Source organism: Aythya ferina, assembly GCF_964211825.1.
Source record: "Aythya ferina genome assembly, chromosome: 16".
Lineage (NCBI taxonomy): Eukaryota > Metazoa > Chordata > Aves > Anseriformes > Anatidae > Aythya > Aythya ferina.
In genome coordinates this window covers 9,911,630-9,932,342 of record NC_140315.1, presented here as the reverse complement: position 1 = coordinate 9,932,342, position 20,713 = coordinate 9,911,630, and the positions used below count along the sequence as shown (strand labels likewise).

The following is a 20,713-nucleotide window of genomic DNA, read 5'->3' as shown; positions in this document are numbered from 1 at the left end:
GTATCTTGTCAGTGCTTGGGGAGCTTGTCAGCTGTCGTATGTTAATTCCTGTTGGGTATTGGCCAGGAAAAAAAAAAGAAAAAAAAAAAAAAAAAAGCTCCGGGACAGGTGAATTAAAATTTACCACAACAGCAAGCCTACGTTGATGGCTTGGTGTTTTTTGGTCTTTGCACTTAACAGTGACTGAATGCTCCTTTTTCTCGTGGTATTAAAACGACTCAAAAGAAAGTCTTGAATTACTTGGCTGTTTTGGGAAATGCAGGCCTTGGCCTGTAAGTTTGACGTGGTTTTCTCTAAAGCTGTGTGTTTTGGGGAGGGTGGGGGGAAATAAAGCTCGGTGAGGAGAGCTGTCTGTTTTTGTGATCTGAAAACTTGCTAGATATCTGGTATTCAAGGAAGAGTCCACCTAGTAAGGGTCTATTTAAATGTTGAGCTTGTTTCTGTAAGAAATGCCTTCTGTGTCTGGTGCAAACATAAAGCTGAACTTTTGTTTGTGGGGAATTGTCCAGGCCTGTTAAGCCGTCTGCTTGGAGCGCTGGTCCAGAAGCAGCAGTAGGTGGGCAGTGGGTTCTTTGGAGCGTATTGCTGTGGGGGCTGAGAAAGCTTGTGATGGCCTGGGGATAGGGTGCACGGGAGGACCAAGAGAGGAGCTCAGCCTGTGCAAAGAATGGAGGTTCTTTGGCATTTGTGTTGTACCAAAGAGCTATGTCTGCCCCGGTTCTATTCAGTGGGGCTGCTGGCCGTTTTTAACCAGCAGGCCTGTATCATCCAGGTAGGACAGTAGATAGGAAGCTGGGTCTTCCTGGAGTTCAGTCAGCATTACCAATCCTAACTGATAAAGAGAGGTGGTTAAATGGAATGGGCTAGTTTGTCACCTTTCTTTTGAAGAAATGTTGTAATGTGTGAAGTTGCAAGCTGAAGATGGCAGAAACTTACGATCTGTTTCTTTCTTTTTCAGGGTTGGTTAAAAACTTATGGCTACTTGCTTCCATCTGACAGCCAGATGTCCGCCTTGCAGGCGGGAAAAGCTGTGCAGTCTGCAGTGGCCACTATGCAACAATTCTATGGGATCCCAGTAACGGGCGTTTTGGACCAGACAACTCTGGAGTAAGATGATCCTAGGCTAATTTTGTCTTTCCATGCTCAAAGCCTTGTCTATTAGCTGGGTAGTTATTCCAGGAGCCAGAGGTCCTCCAAAGGGATAGATTTCACTGTCTCAGGCCAGTCAGAGAAGTCTTGGTGTTTGTGAAAAGGCGTACCTAATGAACACACGTGGACAACTCCATCTCGCTCCTCTTGTCAAGATTGTTTGCACGCGTGAGAAGCTCTTGTTAAATGTCATTCCTGTTGCTGGTGCAAAGGTGAAACAGGAGTGCTGTGAGTTTCTGAAGGCAGTAAACATCAAAGGTTTTATTGATTGCTGTCTGTCTGGATGTAGGTAAAAATCTGACTTGAGAAATGATTTCTGATGTAGTATTTCTTAATTAATGGGAGTTGTGGATCTGCATAGCTGCTGCTTGTGGAGAGCTGCAGTTTGGAGTTGAAGAGAGTTGCAGCAGTCTAATGAGGACAGTCAAGACCACTCAGCTGTTGCTTAGTTGATGTTTGCTGGACATTAGATGTTATCTGCTGTATGTTTTTTGTAGCTTGCGATCGGTTTCTTAATAGCACAGAAGCATAGGCCTAAAGTGCTTAAGCTGGAGGGAGTCTGTTCCTTGAAGGCTGTTGCCGCCTCCAAGGTGCGACCACCCCTCACTGAGCATGCGCTCTGAATTTCTCAGAGCCTATACCTTTAAGCAAAAGTAAGACAACTTTTCAGCCATCACAATTAAGATATTCTTGACTACAGTCACTCGAGCTCCACTTTAAGGCTAGCAAATAATCAATTGGGTTAAGAGAGAGGGGACATTAGGGAAGATGCCATCACGAAGGAAGATACCAGATAGCATCCTGACTTCTGGAGCAGTCTATGGGCTGAGCCTCCCTTCCTCCACTTCCCCCCTATTGGGATGCCTTTGGGTGAGATTTGAACACTTGAATAATCTCTACAGTCTTTGTGCCTTTTAACGCCTTCATAGCCAGGCTGTGTACCTGTGTATTTCATGCATGCTAGCTTGTTTTTGCAGACAATAAATTACCAACAGCAATCCAAAGAACTTGTGTACCTGTTGCTGTAATATATTGTACTTAATTACATTATTCCTAGCCATAATAGTTCTCATTGAACGAAACAAGATTAAGGGCATGTTAAGTTGTTGGAGAATCCGTGTCTGTGATAGCTCAGTACCCTGAATCCGACCAGACCCATAACGTTAATCAGCTACACCCCTTAATGCGACAAGACCCCTTGTGTGTCTGTGCAAAGTCTTGAGCCTGTTGCCCACCTCAGGTTCCCAGACACAGCTGTCTAATTTTGTTTCTTAACTTAGAGATTTTAAAGATACCACTCCTACCAGCTCAATGGTAGGCAACTGAGAGTGATAGCTTCCTCTGTTTAGGAGTCTTGTGGAGGACTTGGAGCCTGACTGGGGGAAGCAGCTGTGTCTGGTCAAGGACTGGATGTCACTGCTGTTGGAAATTACCTATTTTTCTGCATGCCAAGTAGCTGGAGGAATGCAGTAGTTCAATAGCATTGAACAATGCCACACAAACTTTTGAGGGTCCAATGCTATTGGCACTCCGAGTGAAAATAAATATTTTTTTTCAGTGGTTATTTATCTATTTGAATCCTGCCTTAAGTAATTGCCTTTTGTTATTATTTGTGATGCATTTTTATAAATCCCCTGGAAGAAGTAAGGAGCTATCCAAAGTGCTCAGTAGAGTGCAGCTGGCAAAAAGCTGCATGTAAGAAGATCAGTGGCTGCAAGTTACAGCTCTGTGACTATTTTGACATAAATCTGCCCTGCTGAGAAAAGGAGAAGAGAGAGCTGGAATTGTACTGTAGTCCTTGTGGTTAGACTAGGGCCCATATTTCTCGAAAGGAAGTTGAACTAGGAAACCAGTCCAGATAAACCTCAGCTTGACATTAGTACGGGCTATTGATGGCCTGGGTGTTGCCTAGCTGTAAGTGGGTGTTGTGGTGTAATGTGGCAGGCAGCTAAGCACCACAGAGCCACTTGTATCCCCATGGGATGGGGAAGAGAGTCAAAAGGGTGAAAGTGTTAGACCTGGTGGGCTGAAATAAAGACAGTTTACTAGTTAAAGCAGAAGCTGCACACAAGGTAAGCAAAACAAGGAATTCAGCCATTGCTGGGAAAGCAGGGTTTCTTGGGAATATAAACACCATCACTCAGAATGTTCCCCTCTCTTCCCCCTTTTTCTCCTTATCTTTTCTTGCTGACTGTGACGTTATATGGCACAGAATGTACTTTGGCTAGTTTAGGTCAGCTGTCCTGTCTATGTCTCCCCCTGCTTCTCGTGCACCCCCAATGTCCTCGCTGGCAGGGCAGCACAAGAAGATGAACTAAAACATTGATGTGTTATCACCACTATTTTCATTTTAAAAAATAAAAATAAAGCATTATACAAGCCTCTGCAAAGAAAATTAACTCTATCCCAGCCAAAACTGAGATACCAGGTAATCAGGCTTTTTGTACTAGACCTATTTCAGACATTCTGTAGTTGAGGTCTGGAACAAGTATAATGGGTTTGAAAGAGGAGTTAGGCAGCTGTGCATATGGAAAGCAGGGACAGCTCTGAAAATGATGATGCCATGGAAGCTTTGGCTCAAGAAGTCCTTAAAGCCCAGAGTACTGATACTGCAGCCTGTCTCTGTTTTCTAGGCGATACTTGTAAAGATAAAATGGAAGATAATTCATGAGTTCTCATGAAGCTCAAGAGATGCAAACTGCATTGTGAATTAGGTTTTTGTAAGGTTAAGCTAAATAGTCTGTACAATTATATGACTGGAATTAAAAAAAAAAAATACTCAGAAGATACCTAGGAAATTGAGAAATATCTAGGTAGAAACAACACAAAAGAGCACAAGTAAAGGATGTTTGAAAAAACAGTATTTTGAGATTGAGTTAATATGGCTTTTGTAAATGCGAATCTCAAATGTACCACTTTTCTTTGAAGGTGGCAGCAGATGTGTGGGCATACTGTACCAATAAATGTAAGGTAAAGGAAGTGGGGAAGATGAGCACTAGCTTCATAATACAAAGCCTGCATTCTTGTCAAGTCCAGTACAATCTGTAGAGGAGGAGGCCTGACTTCTCCAATAATGGTGCATGGATCCCTCTGCAAGGGACAGCATCCTTTGATCTCTGAGTTTATGTGGCCATAGAAGCCAAACTGTCCTATATCATGAGTGAGATCAAAAGAGTCAAGGGGTATGGGGAGAATCTGACAGAATTTGGTGACTGTGACTCACAGATTGCAGTTACCTGTTTTGGTGGTTATAGAAAGTCATATCCATTTAGGTTGGAGGGTTGTGTTGCTTTCGTTCAATCTTATCTAGTGAATTCTGGCTTGGAAGGTTTTGTTTTATTTTGTTTTTACCAGCATAGGAACACTAAAATAAGAGTAAGTAATAAGAAGATTTGATCCCAGAGTATGTGTATGTGCCATTTGGGTCTGTGTCTCTTCTGGCATTATCATCATTAAGCTTTCGTCAAGAATAAGGGCTGCCTGGCCCAGTATCTGTATTTCCAAATGGAAAAAAAATGAAGCCTTTTTTGTGTGCAGAGGTGTGTGGAATGTCAACAGAGGTGGAGCCCTTCTTGGTGTCTATGTTGGTCATCTCTCATCCCTAGGAGGTCTTCTGATCACTGAGTTCTTTTTAATTTCTGTTTTTAACTCATTAGCTTTCTTTTTTGCTCTTTTCCTCCCTAGGTGGATGAAGAAGCCTCGATGTGGAGTTCCAGATCATCCGCACCTAGGCCGTAGCCGGAGGAAAAAGCGTTACGCGCTAACTGGACAAAAATGGAGGCAGAAACATATAACCTACAGGTAGGTACAGTATACTCCATAACACTTTTAGTTTTTTTGGGGGGGGAATGTTCTGTATTTGTTCAGTATGCAAATTTTTTAGTTAGCTTTAAAAAGTGGGTTTTCATTATGAAGCCCAGTTAAGGCTTTCAGACTTGAGGATATGGTGGAGCAGTATATTTTCAGATCCCTGGAGCAACTGAGGAGTGTTTTTCATTAGGAAATAACTGGTTAGTAATCCCAACCATCAGTTGTGTAACTTTGGCAGGAAAATCCTACTAAGCCCCTTTCTGTTCCCTGAGAAATCTAAATGCTAATGAAATCTAACCCTTGCAACTGGAACTACAGATGGAGACAGCAGGACTCTAACCCTTAAATCTTTTGTCCTCTTTAATAAATAGTACCCTTAAAGCAGAAGGAACATCATTGTCTAATGGAGTGTTGCTTTGTTCCTCCACTGATTTGCAACGTTTTACTGTTTATTTTTGCAGAGTTTTTCCTTTTAGTGCTGTAGTAAAACACTTGCTTTTATCCTGGTTTAGACCTGCCAAGGCAATATGCTGAAGTGACCTACTAGTGTAAAATGAGTGTTGCATACTTACAGTTGTTTTCCAGAGAGGCCTTTGTGTTAGAATCATTTAGGTCCTTAGGTTTTGAAAAGCAATGATGCCAATGAAAGTTTGACACTAAGGATGTTAATTGAAAATAAAATTAATAAACCCTCTTGATGAGAGTCTCTGAAGAAGAGCCTTCTAAATTTGGAGAGAAGGGGACTTTGCAGAGGAGTAAAACTTAGGAATGTAGATGGTAAGGAGAAGATAGCGGTGAATAAGGCTTAGATGGAAAGAAAGAAGTCTGTTAAGAAGAGAGAGAAATCTGAGTGACCAACATGGGAAATACACCCAAGTGTGAGGTAGTACTGAGACGGGTAGGAGGGACTCATTCTGGGGACTAGTTCAAAGCTTCCACCAATAATTACTCCTTTAACTGAGATTACAAAGGCTTACCCTCTATATGTAAAAATGTAAGAGTCAGATCTTGCTTCTGACCTTTTCTGGACCTTAGGGAAAGCTAGTATATAATCATCTGTGTAAAACATAACTTAAACCACAGCTTATTGGCTTCACTCTTGCCATTGTCAAGCTGTTAGGTATTTAACTTTCCAACTTCAGTATTTGTAGAGTGACTTTCCAGTGATGGATATATCATTTTACCACTAAATATAATACAGGATATTTCATCTCTCATCATCAGATTAAACTGAGCTAAGTTTCATTAAAGGCTGAAAGCTGTTTCTGTGACATAGATGTTTCATATTCCTTGAGCCAAGTTTAGTAGGTCTTGAGTCTGTTATATATCCACCAAAAATATAAAAATCAGTATTTTTTTTAACCTGAAGTTTACCATTATGGGAAATTTATGTGTAGTTGAGCTATTTTTCATGAAATCCATCATGGATTGACATGCATAATATTGGCCTATCAATCTTAAATATTCAAGGACTTCTGAGAATGAAGGTGCTAATCTAAGTAAAGTTGTATAATTTACTGAAAAGTTTATTTCTCAAAAATAATTTTAGTAGCCAGGTGTTTTCATACACTGGAATTTTAGTGTGATATTTTCACACAAAATCTGGAATAATTTACATTCTTTAAACTAACTTTATATGTGAGGATTTGGAAGGTTGCCAGGCTTTCAGAAAGCGATATGAGATAAACCAAAGTATTGGGATTATTTTTACTAAGGAATGTACTCTCTGCATCAAGGCTGTTGGTGGTGGTGGCTTTATTTGTAAGAGCAAAACTTTGCATGCACAAAGTAGAGTCTTCAAAACAATAAATACATTTCAGAAATGGAAACTGTGTAGAGGTGGCTGTGTATTGGAATTATAATAAGAAGTCTTGAATGGAATCTGCACCTTTAAACAACCCTTCTCTCTCATTCACACAGTGTACACAACTATACCCCCAAGGTCGGAGAGCTTGATACAAGGAGAGCCATTCGTCAGGCATTTGATGTTTGGCAGAGAGTGACACCACTTACCTTTGAAGAGGTCCCTTACCATGAAATTAAAAATGACAGGAAGGAGGCAGATATTATGATTTTTTTTGCTTCTGGTTTCCATGGAGACAGTTCTCCATTTGATGGAGAAGGTGGATTCCTAGCTCATGCATACTTTCCTGGACCAGGAATAGGAGGAGATACTCACTTCGATTCAGATGAGCCATGGACCCTGGGAAATTCTAACCACGATGGTAAGGGTACAAATCATTTTTTAGAATAAGAGTAAGTTGAATGTAGACAAGTTGACAGGCTTTTAACTGGGAAGTGGTTAGCAGAGCCTTCCTCTCCCATACAATGGTTCAAATGCTTTCTAAAACATGTATTCTATCTTAAATGGTTAAAACATTTCGTTACTAGGTTTGTGACTCTGCATGCCTCTGTGCACATTTGCAAATGCTGAGGAATAAACAGAAGTGTGTATCTAGTGGCTTTATACATATTTTGAGATTTGGACCACTGTTGCTGCAGAAAGCAATGTCTCTAGATGATCTTGAGGTCTCTTCCAACCTAGAAATTCTGTGATTCTGTGATTCTGTGAAGATGAACAAGAGGGTGTTGAAGATTAAACTCTGTCTTGTGGAATTATTAGCATGATTAAATAGAGCCATTTGTAGTGGTGAATAGAAAATTGAATGAGTTAAGGCATTTGTATTTCAAATAGTTTAAATCTGTATTTATTTGTGCATGATCTGAGTGTGGTCATAATTTCTCCCATCAGAGGATGGGGCTGGCTAATTTCTGAAGGAGGACTGATGATTAGGAGAATTGCTTTTGTGACACTAAGCAATATAGAGTTTTTGTGTCTTTCTGGCTTTGTCTTACTCTCAAATGACAATGAGCACTTTCAGATTTATTTTAAAATCTTTGAGGATAATGGTGACTTGTAAAAGTTTTAAACTGGAAAACCAAATTGAGTATGTGGCTGATGAGAGCTCTTATTTAGTCCACATAATTTTGTTATAAACCAGCATGACTTGAAAGTTTGCTTTTGTTGGTCTACATCTGTCTTTCTGTGTTGTGGCATCTGAAGAGTTTCAGTAAATCCATAATTGGATGCAACTGTCTCCCCACAGAAGAACTATTTTGGAGTCTTTGCTAGCAGTGCCAATTGTGTGGATAAAAGTGAAATATTTAATGTAAAGTCTCATCCGGTCAGAAAAAAATGAAGAATGGTTTGAACAGATCCTTCTAGGAAAACAACTCTGATTCGTACATGGAGAATGCGATCTATCCTATAGAAGTTTCTGGTTTTGTAAAAACACCCTGTTGGTTGTGACTGTGGTAATAGGGGCAAGTGCGCCAGCACATCTGTATCATCTGCTGTGAAGAATGATCCTGTATAGGACTTCAAAGTGAATGCAAAGTTTCCTTTTAATGAACTTTAATTATAGTTCCACTCATGCATACAGTTCTATTAGCCAGTACTTAGCTTAGTACTTTCAATTAATGATTGCTGATTTGTTAATACTACTATGTTCTCTGACAATCCCATAGGCAAGCTATGGAAGTTAATTGTTTAATATTATGATGAGAATGTGTAAAACTAGGTAGGAAATTGAACTCATGGAGCAGTCCTTATTATCTCGGATCATGAGGTGCAGAATTCATTTGTTAAATTTTCAGATGAGAGTGTCGTTGGGAGCAGCTACAAGCATGAGGCAGAATATTGGAATTCAGAAGGACCAAGGCAAACCAGAGAAGTGATGGGCAGGTGTCCCTCTCCTGTGGCAGGGGCGTTGGAACTAGGTTATCTTTAAGGTTCCTTGCAATTCAAACCGTTCTGGTGATTCTGTGTTATAGCAAACAGGATGCAACTGAGAGAGAAGGTGTGGTTTTGCATCTGGAGATAAATTAGCTACACAACAACACGATGAGGAGCAATTGGTATGGTCAAAGTAGGAGGCAATATCTCTTTTTTTTTTTTTCCCAAAAAAAAGTGCTTCTGAATAGAAATGAAAGCAGCACTCATCCCTTAGTCTGTCCCAGACTTGTAGCAGCAAGGGCTGCAGTTTATTAGACTTCAGTCTATGGGCACTTGGAGGCAGTTGAAGCTTTTTTGGATTCGTTGTCCTTTAACAGTACATGGTGTATGTTGCTCATGGGCCAGGTGACCCCTGCTGGCTGCTTAGAGCATTTGGTCACTGAGTTACCTGTTCGTGAAGACAGCCTCGGTATCCCAGTTGCTTGTATTTCCAGAAGGCACATAAAAGGTGACTTTGCTGTGCTTTCTGCAAGTCCTGGGCCATTTTTTACATGTAATAAGCCATATGTTGTCCACTCTAGGCAGCAAAGCCTGTGCCCAAAAGAGGGTAAGCAGATTTGGCTATGCTGTGATCTCTCCCTTGGCTGTCTCAGTATCTTACCGAACTTGGATCAAGTGTGCATGGTCCATTAACTGGACTAAATCAAGTATCTCCCAGCCTTTATATTAAACTATTAATAATATACATATGTATGTATATATTTCCAAGAATGGCTTGAAAATATATCCTATCAAGTGTCTGAAATTAAGTTCTGTCAGTCTAAATATCCACATTAACCATGACTGCTCTTATATCTCTCTAAGAACTCAAACATTTGTTTAATCGAGGTTGATTACAGGAAATCACTTTTAATCCCCAGATTAACATTATAAATAGTACCATAAATAATCCCTAGCAAATCTTCTTCACGGTCTTTTAAAAGATCATTGCTGTTTGTGCATGTGTCAACACCATACCACTAAATGTGAGGTGCCTGCCAACCTGTTGCAGCTGTTAGCTCTATAGCTATATAGATAAAGCTGGATAGCTGTATATAGCGGTTAGGTCCTCTGTTTGTAGTGACACAACTTGCTTTTGTTGCCATCACTGTAAATGGCAGTGCCTGTGTTTTACCAGCTCTGCTGATGGCACCATCTCTGCTGTTGCCACCCATGAGCAGAGTGAGTATTACTGGGGCTGTCCCATCTGTAGTGGTAATACCACTGTCAGTTTTTCTGTGCAGTCTGGATTTCATTCCAAAGCTTATATGTACCAAGCACTGTCCTGGTCAGGAAATACTCTGAAACAGTGGTTGAAGGCTTGAAGTGGAGCAGGGTTGATTTAGGCAAGAAGTTTAGAGAAGCTTTTTAATGCTAAAGCAAGGTAAGTACTGAGTTAATGATGCTCTGCCAGGGATCACCAGAAGTTTTTTCTTTCAGCAAGCCTGGAGTTGAATTATAAGATCCTCCCTATCATCTGCTTGTTGTGTGGCATGCAGGTGGGAACGTGCCCAAGTTCACCCACTTCATCTTCCTCAGTAAACAACCCCAGCTGACAAGTTATTCCTGGAGCCACTGTGGTGTAACTCAACTTCACATCACATTTGATCATTTTGCAGTTCACAGGATGCACGTTCAGCATCCTTTCTTCCAGGTACTCTCCCAGCTTCACACCTGCATCAAGTTCTCTTTTGAAAGCGTAGGATGACCACCGCTTCATATTCAGCGAGACTGGATGTGACCCATCTCTAACTATTGGCAGGAAATGCTGGTCTTTGGTAACAGGAAGCAAACAGATTTTGCAATCATTACAATAAACATGTTCCTATGCATCCCAGTGGTTTTCCTCTAGAGGCTTCTCTGGAAAGCTTCCTGTTAAAGCCTTCCGAAGACAAGCCAGATTAGTGTCAGCGTTTACAAGCCACTGCCAGAACTGATACAGGAGATGAGATTTCTTGGATCTCATTTGGTGACAAATCAATGTAGGAGCTATTGAGAAAATTCTGGAAGAGAAGGACCTGATCCAGCTCCCAGAAAGGCTTCTGTTAGCAACAGCGAACTGGACAGACTTCCTTGTGTGATTCCACACAAGAACTAGCACTGTTCCAGTAAATAACTCTTTGGACAGCAGAGCAAGCACTTCTAAAGCCACTATCTGGACATCACATTTGTTCAGCAGATTTTTCAGGGCAGCCAGAAGCCATCAAAGCTGGTGAATGTAAATGTTCAGCAGGGATCTCAAGGAACAAGTTCCGGTTAGAGTAGCTAATTTTGGAGCAGAATCTTGCTGATGGACAGTGAGTATTACAGCCTGTAAGGGAGAATTTTGCCTGTTGTTGGGGAGGGGCTCTATAGCTTTGAGTTGGCATTTAATTGGCAATGCCAGTGTGTTCAAAGTATGCTGACACAGACTGGGAGACACGTAGTTGGAGAGCAGCTCAGCAGGAGGAGCAGCGCCTTAGGGTGTTGGTGAGAGCAGCTCAGCACGAGCCAGCAGTGAGCCCTGGCAGCCAAGGGGGCGAGCTGCATTTTGGGATGCATTAAGCACACTGCAGCTACCCAGTTGAAAGATGTGATTCTCCCTTTAGCATTGGTGCGACCTCACCTGGAATATCATGTGGAGCTCTGGACTGCACAGAATAAAAAGAACGTTAAGGTCCTTGAAAGCATCCAGAGGAGGGCAACAAAGCTGGAAAAAGAGTCTGGAAGGCCTGTCCTGTGAGAAGAGGCAGAGGTACCTGGGTGGTCCAGTCTGGAGGAAAGGAGGCCAAGAGGCGACCTCGCTGCTCTCTGCACCTTCCCAAGGAGGTGCCGGTCTCTGTCCCCTGGGGACCAATGGCAGGATGTGCGGGAAGGGCACAGAGCTGTGCCAGGGTCAGACCGGGCATCGGGAAAATATTCTGGACTGTGTGAGTGGTCAAAGACTGGAAGAGGCTTCCTAGCAAAGCATGGTTGAACCCCATGCCTGTCAGTGCTCAAGAGGCATTTGGACAATGCCCTCATTACTATGCTTTAACTTTTGGGTAGCCCTGAAGAGGTCAGGCAGTTGAACTCTGATCTTTGCAGGTTCCTTCCAACTAACTGTTCTTCTCTTCTCAAGTAGTGTCTTCCACTGGAATTTTACTGTTTTCTATTTTGGCAGTAGGAATACCCCAAACCTTCCAGATTCTTGTGACAATTGTATCTCCTTTCTTAAAGGGATTCTGCCTCTTATCTCCACTTCTGTGGAATTCAGTTGCTCAAAGAAAGACATACAGTCACTCTTTGAGAGATCCAGTTTACTCATGGATTCTGTGCTTTGTCTCTTCTTCTTTCTCTGTTGTCACCATTTTCTTCTAGAAATCTTCTCTTGTTCCTTAGCTAAATATTTTGCAAAGCCAGCTTCCCTTTTGTCAGTACTACATGGTTGAAACCAGTCAAATTTTGAGTTTAACAAAAATGGAGTGTGATGTCTGGGGACCCTGCTACAAGAAAGGTGTCAGCAAACTGGGAAGAGTCCAGTGCAGCAGCACTGAGGTGAAAAGGAGTTGGAGCACTTGGCACACAAGGAGAAACCAGGGGAACTGGACTTGTTCAGCCTACTGAGGAGGAGGACTGGGGAAGAGGGAGGTCTAATAGCAGCCTTCTGCCACCTGTGGAGAGATTATAGAGAAGAACTACACTTTTCTTGGAGGTGCACAGAAAAATGAACAAGAAGTGATGAGCACAACATGCAACAAGGAAAATCTGACCTGGGCATGACAGGGACAACTCTTCCCCAAGAGAATGGTGCAACTTTGAGATAGAGTCCGGAGAGGTTGTGGATGCTCCATTCTGGGAGATTTTCAAAATTTGACTGTATGAGACCTTGAGCAGCCTAATACAGTTTTGAGATTAGCCTTGCTTGAAATAGAAAGTTAGGCCTAATGACTTTCAGATGTGCCTTTTTTCCATAATTCTCTATAATTGCTAAGAAGACAGCATTTCAGTACCTGGAAGTTCAGTAAATTGCAGTTACTTCTCATGGCAACTCTGAGCTGTAAGAAGATATTCAGCTCATAAAATTCTGTCAGCAAATCTCTTCTTAAAAACAGGTATTTTTTAATACCAAGATTATTCACAATGGAGTACTGATTTGTATAGGTGCATAAAGGTGGTTGGCAAGTTTTTTTTCCAGGTACTTTAAAAGTACCATGTCTTACTGTTACTTTTTTGAAATGCGAGAATATAAAAGGTTGCTGTAAGCATTCACTGGATTAATGGTATAAATATATTGGATGTAAGTTAGGGTATAAGTTTGCCTAGTATTAAGTGATATGTACAAATAAGTTTGGCTATTTTTTTTTCCTAACACGGTCAGGTAGTTCTTTATTATAAAAGGCATCATTTTGGAAACATCACCTACTAAACAATCCTGATTGTATTTGATGTCTTCAGTTAAAATAGCAATGTTTTAGGTGGAGAAAGGGGACTAAGAGGAATGAAGAGTATCCAGTTTTTGGTTTTTGTTTTGATTTGCATTGTTATTCACTTTTCTAGGACGACTGTACTGTCTGCTTGCAGCCCAGTTACCTGAATTGTACAGGTACAGTGCATGCTTGCTGAAAAAGAAAATATAGCTTCCTTTAACCCCCGCCCCTTCACCCAGCATAATGCCACAACTTGGTACAATCATTTATCCTTAACTTACTCTGAAATTTAATTCTGTTTCCTCTATGTTTTGCCTTGCTTTCTGTCTATTTCTCTTTCATTTTACTACTAATTTAATATCTGTTTTCTGGGGAAATGCTGAGGACAGCAAAGAAAATCTACAGAGTATCAATGAGCAATTTGACAGCATATGTACTCACAATATAATACACCCATAATGTTGCTTTTTGGCTGTTAAATACTTTTAAAATTTTCTTTCTCTGATTTCTCAGGTAAAGAACATCTCCACATCTAAAGAATTTTGTTCTAATAAATGGCATTTTGAATCTATCGTTATTTCTAGGCTTCTGACATTGTTGAAAGTAAGCATCAGAATTTTTCAGAGCAAAAATCAGAGCTGCTTTGATACTACTCACCTATCTTCTGTTGCAGAAGACCTGTTATCTGAAAGACTAGAAAATAGATGTTGGAAATTTGGGGGCATAAGTTTGCATTAAAATTTAAACTTACTCTATCAGACTTTCCTGTAGTAGTTCACTGCACCAGATCATGCTGTTGGTCAGTACTTTTCTTCATTGAAGAAGATCAGTTCAGTTTTTAGTCTCTAAAACATACCTATTTAATGTTGGATTCATCCTGTAACTTCTCAGAGAGATCTGTTCCTGTAAGTCAGAGATCTCTAAAATCATATTTTAATGTTGAACTGAATTTGAGCAAGCATGTAGATGCATGGTTTCAAAACAGCCATCCATGGTAAAAAGACATTACATTGGCTTGCTTAAGTAAGCAAGAGTTTGAGATTACACCCCTGTCATGTCAAACCACCAAAGCATAGAAGGCCTTAAAAAAAAGGACCTGAAAAATTTATATTTTTTTTTAAAGTGAATTCCACCAGAGAAGCTGGTCAGTCATCGTAGCCACTCATGGAAAAAATGTTTCATTTAGTGTGTGAATTACAAAAGTGAAGTGAAGAGAGAAAGCCCACCAGCACACATGGAAGACTTCTGTCTACAAATTCTTCTTCGTACTGGACAGCATCTCTGTAAGTAGTGCTTTCTTTTGTGTTATATGCTGTCATTTATACAAAGATAGAAGTGGCATTATGGTAGTGCTGTGCTAGTGCAGTCTGGATTTTGAAGCTTTGCTATGTTGACAGTGATAGTTGTTGATCACAGCTAAAATTCTTGAATAAGGATCACCTGCAAATTCTACTTTCAAAGCAATGTACTTTTAAATACACCTTATGTTCACAGTGTTCTGTGAAAAGATAATTAGTATCCATTGCTTTTGTCAATAGTTGTTGGATACGTAGAGTATAAATATAGCTCTGTAGGTATTGGGAATCCTATTGATTTCTGTATAACAAAATTAAAATATTTTACTTCATTCCGCAGAGAATCAGATACTCTGAGATTTGTAGGAAGGAGCCAGTAGGGATCAGAATGATGTCATTCCCATAAAAAGAAAAAGAAAAAAAAAAAAAAGAAAGAGGCAGAACATGAGAATCAAGGTGAGATAAAACCTTTGTGTCTTCTGACCCAGTGAAAACAGATGATGTGAAGCAAGCCAAAACACAGTAGTATCTGTAATAAACTTGCTGCATTCCACTGAATGAGGAGATAAATAATATGCCAGATGTTAACTAGGAATATCACACGGCTGACACAAGCAGGTCCAGGAGGTTCTTAAAGCTCGTCGATGATAGCTTCTTGGTGCAGGTTCTAAAGGAGCCAAGTGGGGAAGGTGCCCTCCTAGATCCCTCTCTTGAGACCAGAGAGGGGGTAGTGGCAATTGGTGGCCGTCTTGGTCATTGTGACCATGAAGTGCATGAGTTTAAAATTTTTGGTGACAGAAGGAAAACTGCCACCAAAACTTCAGCCCTGGATATGGGGAGAGCAGACTTCAGGCTGCTCAGGAAATTAGTTAGTAAGGTCCCTTGGGAAGCTGCGTTTGAATGCATTAGTGTCCGTCAGTGCCGGTCAGTCTTTAAGCACTGTCTCCTAAAAGCACAGGATCAGGTAATTCCAGAATATCAGAAGTCAAGCAGGCGGGGCAGAAGGCCACTTTGTCTGACCAGGAGTCTTCTTCTGGAGCTTAGGTACAAAAAGAAAGTGTATGGCTGTTAGAAGCAGGGTCAGGAAACATGGAAGGACTACAGGGACATTATTCGCCTTTGTAGGGAGAAAATTTGTGTGGCCAAAGCCCAATTAGAGTTGAAGCTGTCCAGGTCTGTGGGAGACAGCAAAAAGGAATTTTTTAAATATGTGAACAAAAAAAGGAAGAACAGAGAAAACATAGGTCCACTACTTGATGGGAATGGTCACCTTACAAATAAGGACATAGGCAAAGCAGAGATGTTTAATGCCTTCTTTGCCTCTGTCTTCAATGCTGATGATGGGCTTCAGGACCCAGGGTGTCCAGAGCTGGAGGGCTGTGATGGTGGGAATGACAAACTCCCAGCCAACCCTGAACATGTGTGGGATTTGCTGCTCCACCTGGATCCATAAAAGTCCATGGGTCCAGATGAGATTCACTGCAGGGTGCTCAAAGAGATGGCTGACATCATCGTGGGACGTCTCAATTATTTTTCAACGGTCTTGGGAATCTGGAGGGGTCCCAGTTGACTGGAAGCTGGCAAATGTTGTGACAATTTTCAAGAAGGGCAAGAAAGAAGACCCTGGTAACTACAGATCTATCAGTCTCACATCAGTGCCTGGTAAAATTATAGAGAAGATTATTCTGGGTGTTACTGAAATGCACCTGGGGGACAGTGCAGTCATAGGTCCCAGCCAACATAGGTTCATGAGGGGTAGGTCCTGTTTAACAAATTTGATTTACTTTTAAGATAAGACCACCCATCTTGTTGATCAAGGAAAGCCAGTTGATGTAATCTTTTTGGATTTCAGTAAAGCTTTTGATACAGTTTCTCATAGGATCCTTCTGGACAAAATGTCCAGCATACAGCTAGATAAAAACATCATGCGATGGGTGAGCACTTGGCTGACAGGTAAGGCTCGAAGGGCTGTGGTAAATGGGGTTACATCAGCCTGGCAGCCAGTCACCAGTGGGGTCCCCCAAGGCTCCATTTTACAGCCAGTTCTTTTCAGTGTTTTCATAAACAATTTGGATGTAGGACTGGAGTAAATGGATGAAGGACTGAGTAAATTTGATGATGATACTAAACTGAGAGGAGTTGTTGACTCTGTTGAGGGTAAAAAGGCCTTGCAGAGAGACCTGGACAGACTGGAGAGCTGGGTGATCACCAACTGTGTAAAGTTTAACAAGAGCAAGTGACGGGTTCTGCACTTGGGAAGTGGCAGCCCTGGCTATATGTACAGACTGGGCAATGAGATGCTGGAGAGCAGCCCTGCAGAGAGAGATCTGGGGGTTGTGGTTGACAGCAAGTTGAATATGAGCCAGCAGTGTGCCCTGGCAGCCAGGAGGGCCGACCGTATCCTGGGGTGCGTCAAGCATGGCATCGCTAGTTGGTCGAGGGAGGTGATTGTCCCGCTCTGCTCTGTGCTGGTGCGGCCTCACCTCAAGTACTGTGTGGAGATTTGGGCACCACAGTAGAAAAAGGATGTCAAACTATTAGAGTGTCCAGAGAAGGGCTACAGAGATGGTGAAGGGCCTAGAGGGGAAGACATACGAGTACCGGCTGAGGTCACTTGGCAAGTTCAGCCTGGAAAAGAGGAGGCAGCTGTAAACTTCATCACGGTTTACAGCTTCCTCTTGAGAGGGAGTGGGGGGGCATGTGCTGATATGGATATTCTATGAATAAGCATTCAGGGAGAGAATAAAGGAAAAAGAGGTGATTTTAAAAATAAAAATCTACTAAAATCTTTCAGCTGGCTGAGTAGCCAGCTGAAAGCAGTTACTGCTTCCCTCTCCCTGGGTGTCCACTCTTGCCTTCATACCCTTTGGTCAGTTACAGTGTTACCACTCCAGAAAAGTGTTTTATATTTTTCCTGTGAATTTCTACACAAGCGTGTTCTCATCTGTACTATGCCAGATGAAGTACAGCTTACAGGATTAATTAGGTCTGTAACACCACTAACAAACATAGTTTGCATGCTGTCTTTTGGAGCCAATAAGGCAAGCTGCCTCTCTTTTGTGCTGATTGATACTGTAATGCAATTTTGTCCTCCTGCAGTCGCTTGATCTTACAGAGATCTGAGTGTCTTAGTGGAATGATGGCTACAGAGATGACACCTTTACTTAATTGTCTTCATTGAGATACCCAGTCCATGACAACAGTTTGAAATAGACTGTTGCAACCATGCTGAATGTAACACCCCAGACTGTGCTGTGCTTCCCTGAACAGGAGTCCTAAGGGCTAATGTTGATGTGTTTGTACACAAAAAGTACAATGACTCATATACGAAAGGTCTGCCATGCAACCTGAAGACCTTCTCTATGGGAGCCAAAAATCCCACACGTAGCGGCTTTAAAAAGTTGAGTTGTTTGCCCTGACCTGGATTATCTATCCACCTTGAATTGCTGGCAAAAGGTTAGTTCCTCCAGGGTGAGGTCAAATGAATGCTTATACCTGCAGCTCACCTGCCCTGAAGAAACTGATCAGCTGCAATCTTGTTTGAGAAATGGTCTATTCAGAAAAGTCAAGTGAGAACTTGCATTTAAAAAGAAGAGGTAGGGGAGGTGGGAAACTATCATAAAGGAGAGCATCTCAGATCTTGTATGAGTTAGTACTGCAGTTGCTCGATGTGTTTGCACTGTAGACAAGAAAAGAGTCAAATTGCCCTTATAGGGGGCATCTCTCTTAGCAATATGAATTAGTTAAGTTTGTTACGTATGCATACATACATACATGTTGTGCAATTTCTTTCAAGATTGTATATCACTCTCTATTCTTTCTCCAATTAAGCTGTCGTAAAAGTTTTCATTAAATCCTTAAGATGTATCATATTCATTGCTAAATTTACAACTGTCAGAGTTCATTAACCAAATGAAGCTTATTTTTCTTTTTAAAGTGCATTTTTTTCCTTTGCAGATCGAAGAGCTGTTTTTCACATCCCTTGCTTGATACAATCAAATGGTAGAGCAATATCACCACTTCTTCAGGGTCTTTATGTGCAAGACTGAAAGCTTTTCTCAAGCAGAGCATGTTGTGGAGGTGAATGGAGGAGCACAAGACAAATTGCATGTTCTTCTGTTTGACAGTTCAGACCTAGCAGGTCAGGTCTGTAGATGGAAGTACCAAAGCATAGCTTAGAGTAGCCCTAAAGCTTCTTTAAGTTGTGCTTGGAAAACAGTTACTGGACTTGAAATTTATTTTAAAAGCATGTTAAGTTCATGCCATCTTTTCTGTAATTATGGTATGCATGGTATTGTCACAACCAATGATTTGACTTCTTCAGTATTGTTTATACTTCAATAAAATTCCAAAATATAACCTTCGTATGTCTATTAATTGTCTGAGTAAACTGCAGTAAGTAGATCAGGGTTAGCATGATGGTGCAGTTGATAAAATATAAAACTAACAAGATAAAGATCAGAGATTCACAGTTGCTCTGGTATTCTTAATCAGATGTACAGTATTATTAAATTGTACTTCTGCTGTCTTACAAGCTCTGGAGTTACACTTCATTGTGCTAGGTGCTCTACAGAGTCTACCTACGCTCATTACAGCTATGTGTACAGCTATCATGTTCAGTGGTAAATACTGATAGTAATATAACAATTTCCATAATAGTAGCCCTGGGAACTGTTATTGTAAACTGATAGGCATTTAAATAAATGTTTTTTGCTGACTTACAGAACTTGGACACCTTAATATATAAAAACATTTGCCTAAGAAATGCATTGCATGAATGTTGGTAGTTAAAACGAATAAAACTATAAAAGAAGGCACGTGCTAGCAGTTTCATGAAAACCTTTCCCAGAATGTTTCTTAGCTGATTTAATAGCTGTTTCTCCAGCTGAAGATGCAAATAAAAGAAGCATGAGTGGTGGAGTACACGTCTAGAAGGAAGATCATTCATAAATCTGTTTATTTGTGTCTGTAGTGTTTTTTGTGTTGTTGCAATAAAATCATGGGTTTCTTATCTCTTTAGGAAAGGGCGGTATCTTATAAACAACTGGAGATCGCTTAACCAGAGAACTGCTTTTGATATGTGTCTATATTGCAATTTATCTTAAATCAGTCTGCTAAGAGGGGGTTATTCTAAACATATATATAGATATCTTCTAGTTAGGAAAATTCAACTTAAATTTACTTCTAAAGTTGTGTGTATTCTTTTTCTGGTGTCTGGTTTTTCATGGAAAGTAATAGAATTGTTAAACCAAACATAATTCTTAACCTCTTTTGGCATGATGATAATGAGCAATGCTTTTATATTGTTGCAGGTGGGCTGTCAGATATAACTTTATCTGCTGATAGCATAGTTTTTGTAAGGAACATGCACCAGCTTTAAAGCTAATTTAACTGTGTTTATTTATGTTTTAGCATAGCAAATCAAACTATTTCACTCAGTGAGCCAACTTACAAAAATGCCCTTAGTCTTGGGGGCTTATCCTCTACCTGGTAATTTTTAGTGAACTTTGGGATGCCTTGTGAGAATCAGGAAGGAGATGCTTCAAGCAGGTGATGCTTGGTCTCTGACCGAGCAGATTTTATGGTACAAATTAGCAAAAAATGTTTTATTTCTCTGGAAAGCTTTCACTGCAAATGCAAATTAAGGGTAGCCAGTTCCTTCTTCGCCCTGCTTTATGACACAGGTGGCTGGTGTATACTGAATACAAGTTTAGTTTGTTCTTGTTGGCTTGGGGAGACAAGGACTGAACAGGAAATTAAGGAGCTTTATCTGATTGCCTGATCTTTCTGTATGAACAGACGAGTATCAAGCTAGTCTAATGGTCCTCCCTCCTGAGTTTTGCTCCAAAAAAATGGACATTAATAGAAGAGTACTATTCAGACAAAAGCTGTGCAGAACATAGTCAGAGACCTTACTGCGTACTCAAGAACTGACAAACAATCTGAGAGGTCCAGGCTTCTTTGAAGGCTGCTGCAGATCAGCTAGATTTCCACACAGTAATGGGTAACAGTGCACAATGAGACATTGCAAGTCCAACCTAAGGGTGGAGATAGGACCACCATCAGGCAACAATTTTAAAGCTTGATGCCTTCTTTTTAAAGTAGATCATAGCCCACTTTTGAAAAGGAAAATGAGCAGTATGTTTTCTTTCATGCTGTGAAATTCCCTACCTTTTACAATGATAAAGAGGACTTCTGCAAGTTTGCAGATAATGTACAGTTTTGGGGGGTGGTTGATACACCAAACGGTGATGACCTGGATGACCTTCTTTACTTGACCCTGCTTGAGTAGGGAG

The 20,713-nt window shown here is 40.9% G+C and overlaps 1 protein-coding gene across 2 annotated transcripts in view; it reads left to right on the top strand.

Annotated features, from left to right (window-relative positions):
* Positions 1 to 20,713, top strand: part of MMP24 (matrix metallopeptidase 24) — a 50,482-nt gene that overhangs the window by 1,728 nt on the left and 28,041 nt on the right. Inside the window, exons 2-4 of one of the 2 annotated variants that reach the window (XM_084538327.1) lie at positions 959 to 1,107; positions 4,834 to 4,950; positions 6,880 to 7,184. In XM_084538327.1, coding sequence (XP_084394453.1) covers positions 959 to 1,107; positions 4,834 to 4,950; positions 6,880 to 7,184 — 571 coding nt within the window. The remainder of the gene's footprint in view (positions 1 to 958; positions 1,108 to 4,833; positions 4,951 to 6,879; positions 7,185 to 20,713) is intronic. The other variant, XM_084538328.1, reaches the window with a different exon arrangement.